Genomic DNA, 8129 nt, shown 5'->3' on the forward strand with positions numbered 1-8129 from the left:
ACATCCTTACGGTTTCCTTTTCCTTCATACCTCAAACCAGAGTACCCTGTGGAGACCAGTGAGAGAGCTGCAGTATCTGAGAGGACATGTTGGAAATATAAAAAATAAAACCAAGCTGGAAATGTGACAGAAACTTGCTGTGTCAGTAAAGCGGATGAACACTCACGAGCAACCAGGGACAGCTTGAGGAAAATCTATTCTTGTTCGGTGAGAGAAAAGGGGAAAAAGGAGCAGGTAAGAAACTCTGATAAATGTGGGAGGGGGCCGTGTTTTCGCCCACAGATGAAATTGTAGGGCTGATATAGTGGCATGGTAAAAGTGTTTATGATGTTATTGAACCACAGGCCTCCCGACTGTACTCAAATCAATATCATACAATCTAGCCTTAATCGATGTAATCTGTTTGGTCAGCCCTGGATAGAGGAGTTGAAGAGTGGGGACAAGTGAAGGAGAAACACACACACACACACACACACTTCCCCCGGCTGTTTTAATAATTGTTTTACAGCATGTGATCATGTCATAACCAGCCTGGGCCCAGTATTGTGTTATGTGCTTTACGCAATTACTAATAGAGAAGCAAGTGGAGCTTGACCACAAGCTGCACAGTGAGTCAGGATGTTTTCTTTATACATCTGGAACATCGCTGGAGTTGGCCTGGAAAGCCTGATCAGGACAGCACACACTTGGCAGGTAGCGTGAAGTACATGAGTAAATGTCAAGGTTTTGACATGAAGAGAACAGGAACACCTCAAACAAAAAAAAAAAGACAAAACAAAACAGAAGATAAGAGTCCACACTCGATTGACATGCCATCACTGTTTATTTCCATGTCTTCACACGAATCCAAAGACAACTCCAAACCTCACACTGACGTCAGCTCAAAACAACACGTGACTCCATCATGACCGCATCATGTACGAGTGGTGAAAAGCTGGCAGCGGCCAGATCGTGAAAGCTACGGCGATCCAAAACCCGCACACACACACACGTCCACGCATCGGGACAAAAGCATAGAGCTGGTGGGTGATTACCTCAGTTTGGCCAATGCTGCATTAATGTGTATGTTTCCATTCAGGGTCCCCAAAGTGGAACCACATCACAGTAAATCAGGGCTGCCCCCGTGAAGAAAATTAACAACATCTGGATGTGGAAATTTGGACCCATTTCACCTAATAGGGGCTTTAAGAGGGTAAAAGGGTACAAAACGTGTATGTGACCCGAGAGCGTGTGTGTGGGGAAACACCCAGAGTACGTATGAGGAAGCATAAAGGTCCCGTTCAACCCGGTGAGCTGTCGCCTCCCCGGACTTTTCTAACACACATATAAACAGAAGTGACACTGTGCTCCATATGGAAAATGAGCTCACTTTGTATAATCGTGAAGGCAGAGACGCACGTGTACGCACACTTCTTTTTGAAGGTGTCACAGGTTTGAGAAAACTGTAGACATGAGCGCGCACACACACACAGACACACACATAAAATCTCACAAACAGGTATGCACACATACACTTGGCACAATGCTGGATAAGTTCAGTTATTTTGCAAAATGTAAAAATAAATATTTAGTTGCTAAAAAGAAGTGACCACAGTAAATACATACATAACAGTCTGTCAGCCGCGTCTTCTCGCCTGAAGCCAGGGAATATCATGTTACAGAGAGAGCAGGCGACAACATCTACAACGGCAGACATCACTTTCATACAGCGTGAATAACGTGTCGTAAGGCTAAAATTACTGTGGCACTATTACACGTTTAGAAAAATAAACACTTTTACCACCACTTCACATTAGCTTCCCTATGGGAAAAATTAAACCATGTATTTTTGTAATACAGCCTGTCGTTATTCAGCCTATAAAGCCAGTTGCTACTCGTTTATATCGGGTGAAGCAGAGCTGCCAACTCTTGCATTTCACCCTAAACTCATTTTCTCACAATAATCGGCAGTTTTAACTCAAAACTGTTTATGTGTTTCAGAAAGAAATTAGTCAACTAATAAATGAAAACTCTTGATGAACTTGATATGCACTATTGGAAGGTTCCGTTCAGAAAGTGGCATCCTTTCTATATTTATTGTCTACAACTACAATACCTATAGTAATATTTCCTACTTTATGGCTTTTAATTTGTCCTTGTTGGATGTACTGTAATAAATCAAATATTAGTTATACGTTGCACTTAAAACTTATTTTCCATGATGTTTTCTCCTCCCCCCCAAATAAAACACAAGAAAGAAAGAAGCCATGTAGGGGAATACGGCTGTCTTTCTCTATCCTTTCTATGTTTATCTACTCTTTTCCTCACAAACCTTACTCCAAGCTTGGCAGCCCCGGCTGAAGTTCCACTCCATGTCATCACAAGCTGAAGTATTTTTTCCTGGTGTCCTCAACTGGACTGTCATCTCTAGTGAACCACATCCCGACTGTCTGACGACGACTCCTGGACATCCTCTCCATTAACGCTGGGCTGCTCGACACTTTCATTGGTCATTTGGGAATTCGGGGCCGGACCGTTGGCAGCGACGGACTCGGTGGAGTCTGTGTTTTCTGTTTGGGGCTTGGTCGTGGCTGCACTGGGCTGTGAAGGTGGAGAAACTGCCGTTCCTGTGGCACTATCTGCATCACTAGTGATGGGAGGCGTTACAGTGTCAGTCCTGCGGGGGGCCTGCTCGGCTTGGTTTGACGTGTCGATGTGTTCAAGAGCCCGGCTGGCAGATAACTGGCTGGTAATAGCCGATTGGCGCTCGGCATCCGGGCTATGAATGGAGGACTTGATATTGTTGTTGTTGTTTTTATTAGTCCCAACAGGTGGCAGTGTGTTTGAAGAGGCATCCGCTCCAGCTTGCGCAGACGAGGTACAATTCCACGAGTCCTGGTCGAATTCTGGTAGCTGATGGACGACTAAAGGCAACGTGACCTGATCTAACTCCACAGGCTCACTGGCAACATGGTTACTTGTTGATGGCTGCTTGGCTGCATTATCAATTGCTGACTGCCAGTTGTTGGAGCAGAAGACAGCTGGAATGCTGCAAAGAGTAAAATAAAAAACAACCCATATATTATTCTCATGAGTCTCGTTTTCTTTGTGAAACCAGATGTCTTGAATTCGTGCTATAAATACATCTTTGCAGTGACGACAGGAAACGTCTTGCTCACAGAAATGTTTTGCCAACTGAATCACCAAATTCTGAAAATAAACAAAGTCCATTCATATCCTACCTATTTGGTGACAGTATTTTTTTGTTTGTTTTTTTTCCAAAGGACCCTTCTGGTAAAGAAAGATTTTTTTCAAAAAGGGACTGGGACTGGACCTGACGTTGAAAGTTATTATATCCAGACAATTTTCAACAACCCCGTACAAATCCCTTTACTCGTATCCTGCCGCTGCTGACGGGATTTGGCCAATAACATTTATGAAAGCTAAACAACTCAAAACTAAAAGCTGAAGCAGACAAATCGATCTTTGCATCTATATAATCGTCACTGCCAAATATTGAAAGTCAAAAAGATGCGCGGTCATCACAAACAGTGTCAAACTTTCAGAAGGGACACAAACTAATGTCAAGCAGTACTTCCGGGTTAATCTTTGGAAGTTGTGAATGGGACTGTACAGACCTGGTCAGTTGTTTGTGAAGCTCCTGTGCATGTTGGTTGCACTGAGCAAAGAAGCTGGCCTGAGCGTCCACAAAGTCAGTCAGACTCCCCATGTGGTTGATCTGACATGAAAAAGTATCACAAATTAGCACCATTTTGCTTTTTAGTTTTTTTGTGCATTATTTCAATGGTTAAATCATTTGAATTGGATAACTGAGAGCTAAATATACGTATAAATGCCCTATATATACAAGATCAGTGCTTGGAGGGCACCAGATCTTCATAGGTGGTACAGGTGAAGGAAAAATGAACTATGATTTACTGCAGATGTGACTTTAGAGGAAGCGAGATAGCAATAGAAAGTTGAACAGTGACAGCTGTTGTCGATTTTCCTCTGAGTCGGTGACAGTGTGTAGTTTTGTTGTGCACGTACGTGTGTGTTGTCAAGTCCCTCCAGTGCCCGTTTTGTCATTTCTGACTGGCGATCGAAAAGACTCTGACAGATCCTCAGCTCCATCTCTGCCTACGTAGACACACACACACACACACACACACACACACACACACACACACACACACACACACACACACACACACACACACACACACACACACACACACACACACACACACACACACACACACACAAAAAAAAATCCCATTGGCAGAAACAAAAAGCCCTCAGGACAAGAACAACAGGAAGGTGCAGTTGTCTATTTCAATAAGCAGGTGACAATTTCAGAGGTGAACTTAAGATAGCAAAAGTACCAACCTGACAGATTTCCTGAGCCCACATCTGCATGTAGAAAAAGGAACGGAGGACAAAACACTCAATTAATGCCGAAACAGCAGATTCACCTGTGTCTGAAGTGTTGGCGTTCCTTCGCACAAACACTGACCTTCAGCCATTTAACACGCAGGAAGCTGAACATGTAGGACATGTGAGACACGTAGTCGTCATCCAGCGGGTTAGTGTTCAGATTCTGAAAAAGAAGGAGGATGAAATGAAACATTAGCGGATAAACTGATAAGGGCATGGTTGACTTGTTAAAGAAAACAGATAAAGCGATAAAAATCAGGGACACGGTGAAACTCACTCTGGCCTCTCGGTCGGCCTCGTGGGCCTTCTTCAGTCTGGATTTAGCAACGTCCAAGTCTAGACGCTTGTTCACCAGCATCTTGCGCTCATTCTGGAGACAAACATTATAATTTACGATTCAAAGACAAACTGTAGAAAATATGATGTCGAGCAGAGTGTGACTGTTTTCACTGCAGGGACTGAGGGTGAGCGAAGGACAGCATCATTCTGCCCTGTCAGGCATTTCAGTGGACAGCCACACGGGGATTAAGTGCAGTGGTTCCTGACATTATTTCCTGACGCTCCCCTGATGTTTCAAAGAAAGAATCTGATCGCTGGTTTGTCAGAACATCATAGTAAAGCCACACCAGGGTGAAGACACACACTCCTTCCAACAAACTAAAGTTATAAAAGTTTGAATAAAGCTCGTCTTCCAGAGATTCTCGAACATGTTTTTTCTTAAAATGAGCAAACCTAATTTCGACAACCTCAGACAAGACTAATCTAGAGTCCAAATACATATTTGTTTGGGTTTATAACTTAATAAACTGGTTATATGTGATGGATGAGTGAACAACACTGAACCCAAACACTCAAATACACACCTGACTCCACTTTTGACAAGCCACTAGTGTTATTTACTCTTTTCGCTTCAGCTCTTCCTGGTTTCTGAAATAAATCGCCAACTCCTTTTTGCTAGATTATCAGTTACACTAAAGTGCAGACGATGAGTATATGAGCTGCCGCGGTGTAGTTACCTGTATGGCTCTGTATTCCCCCTCAGAGAAACCCCGGAGAGGATTGACAAAGTGTATCTGAGTGCTCTGGACAAACTTCCTCTCCGCCTCGCCGAGGTGCTTCTGAGCCTCTCCACACCGCAGCAGCGCCGTTCCTGAACACCAAGCAAAAAGCAACAAACACTGAGGAATGATTGGAGAGATATTCATGCATTAAACATAAATTTATACTCACCATAGGGGGTGTTAGAGCCAATCTCCAGCCCAGCTTGGATCATCTGATCTCCCAGTAACTCGTTGGCTCGGGGCCGAGGCGGGGCGCTCCACTCCAGATGCTCGTACAGCCGGTCTTCAAGCCGCGCTCCTGTTGAAGCAGGACTCGTATGTCAACATTCAACCACGATCTCGTCTCCAAACCTGCTGGCAGACTAGACTTGATAACGGCCACGGGTGCACATACACACTAAAGAAGGTACACATGCATTTCGTCATTACAGCTTAACAGGCTGGATAACATCTGCGTGGTTTCAAAACGGTATTCTACTCACACAAACTTGACATTCTGTATTTTAGTAAATAATACAAAGCTGCATTTGAACCGTTTGTCTTTGCCATGAAAACAAGGGTCAATTAAATTTTTTCTTCTTCAGGCAGACAAAAAGGCCCAGGCAGACGAACAAAACACGATATGATCTGAAACTAAATCCTTGATACATCGCCCAGTTAAATGTTATTTGGGTTTTTTGCGATGGATTGCAGACCCCATCCAATGATTAGCTGTGGTAATTGGATTCAAACAGGCCAAAAGAACAACCTGTTCATCTGAACAGGCCGAATACACTGAGAATAAGCAGTGCAGCTCAGGAAAATGGATTGAAAGAAAACAGAGGTGAAACAAAGAGCTTCAGAGGGAAGCATTCAAACCCATTTAAAGAGGTTTATTGTGCATAAGCCATGATTGTTACTGCCTACTTAACAGTAGCAGCTCTGGTTTGGTGGAAACATGGAGAGAATGCGTTAATCTGGACAAAATATTGGGCAATTCAAGAGTACTAATTCAATCATGATTAAGCCAAAAGTCCAAAGTTTTCTCATAAACGACTCAAAATATCAAATACTTAAAAAAACAAAACAACACACGTGTACTCACAATGTAAAGTCCACTTCAAATTAATTCTGTAAAACATCTGCTTGAAATACATTTGTTAAACAAACGAAAATAACAAAAATACACTAATTGTCTCAAAGATAAATTAGTAAAAAACATTTCATACTTGAAATACTTAATTAGTATTAGTAATGTGAGTATTTGTAATCTGTTACTTTCACCCCTGAACATAGAAGAAGATCTTTAGAAATGAAAAATGTGCAAGGTTGAAATATCTCTCCGACATCTAAAATAAATAATAATATCTTGGAGCCTCTCACCCGGACTAGGCTGCAGTAAAACCTCAATCTGTGAGATTATCTGGTCCGTCCACGTCTTGGTGGCGTCTGCCCGGGCCAGCAGCCCCTCCAGCCCCGGGTCAAAGTCAGTCCTGTCGGCCTGGCCGAGACTCTCCCCGGTGTACTGGAGCCATAAATCAAACACATCAAACACGCCGCCTCAACGTAACCAGTGTACGCTTTAATGCAGAGGAAGGCTTGTTATTACTCACCTGGACAGCCCGGTTGATGAACTGACCCGCATCCACCGCCAGCCGCGTCAGATCCATGACCGCGTCCCCAAGGTCGAACGCAGTCTCCGGCCGACCTGCAGACCGCTACCGGCTCGGCGGGACCGCGTCAGTACAGACGGCTGAACGACCGACGAGAAACAGCTGACCCCGCCATGTCTTCCAACAGTCTGACCGCCCCCCTCTCCCCCGTTCAGCCAGATTATGAGCTGCGGCGAGCAGCCGAGTCCGTGAAGGCGGCGCAAGTGCAAACAGCACCGGCTGGAGAGGTCGTTTATTCTCCTCCGATCATAACGAGAGTTCCGATTCAGTTTTATTCCTCAAAATCAGCGGGGACTTTACGGCTTAGTGTTTGATCTATTCCACACGGACTCACAGATGGAGACGTTCATGTATCCCGTGAACGCATCAGTATGTCGGATTTTTAATCTGCTTCTTTGAACGCATCACGGTACACAATATTTTTTTTAAAGGACATTAATACTGTTGCAATTCGCGCAAATTTGCACAAGCTTAACTTGAAACTAACACGATGTTATTGTTATAATACATATATGGATTATACTGACTGCTGGTTTTCATTTCTCAGAATGAAGACATAATGTCATCGCGTAAACAACCATTCATTTGTTCAGATTGCAGAGTGCACGTCTCTGCCCGACACGGTTTGTTATTTTTCGTGAAAAATAACTCCACCACTGCAAGATGAGGACGTCTGAAAAAATGTATAAATAATCCTAGCGCAGCTTGGAAAGCTCCTTCTGAATTTAAATGAGTAGTAAACAGCTACCCTAAAGCCAGCTGAAAAACCAACCACGCATTGACGAAAACAAGAAAAGCGATAATAAAAAATACTGTGACCTTCTGAATATCTGAACTCATGGTGACACAAAACAAATATACTCACAAATACATGCACGTGATCTATTTCATGCAAGGGCCTTTCGCTGGGACGTCTCTCTCCTTGTGTGAAAAATACACCAGGAGACGGTTGGTGGGACCATAGTGTAAGAGCAGAGAGTGAGAGGATTAAAACAATCAG

At 43.6% G+C, this 8129-nt stretch overlaps 1 protein-coding gene across 3 annotated transcripts; it reads right to left on the bottom strand.

Moving 5' to 3' along the window:
- Positions 1-472: 472 nt before the first annotated feature.
- On the bottom strand, positions 473-8109 carry LOC308119912 (endophilin-B1-like). Of its 3 annotated transcripts, XM_080480201.1 has the most exons (11): positions 7995-8069; positions 7070-7209; positions 6840-6981; positions 5647-5775; positions 5433-5566; positions 4694-4786; positions 4496-4579; positions 4369-4392; positions 4030-4119; positions 3618-3718; positions 807-3028 (listed from the first exon to the last, which is right to left on the bottom strand). In XM_080480201.1, exons 2-11 carry the CDS (start codon positions 7124-7126, stop codon positions 2407-2409), a joined length of 1476 nt encoding a protein of 491 aa, XP_080336327.1. In that variant the 5' UTR covers positions 7127-7209; positions 7995-8069; the 3' UTR covers positions 807-2406. The 3 variants fall into 3 exon arrangements, with proteins under 3 accessions (XP_080336326.1, XP_080336327.1, XP_080336328.1); XM_080480200.1 differs by having other exon boundaries at positions 473-3028; positions 7070-8109; XM_080480202.1 differs by lacking the exon at positions 6840-6981 and having other exon boundaries at positions 7070-8073.
- Positions 8110-8129: the final 20 nt, after the last annotated feature.

This window comes from Lipophrys pholis (genome assembly GCF_963383615.2).
Source record: "Lipophrys pholis genome assembly, chromosome: 14".
NCBI classification, from domain to species: domain Eukaryota; kingdom Metazoa; phylum Chordata; class Actinopteri; order Blenniiformes; family Blenniidae; genus Lipophrys; species Lipophrys pholis.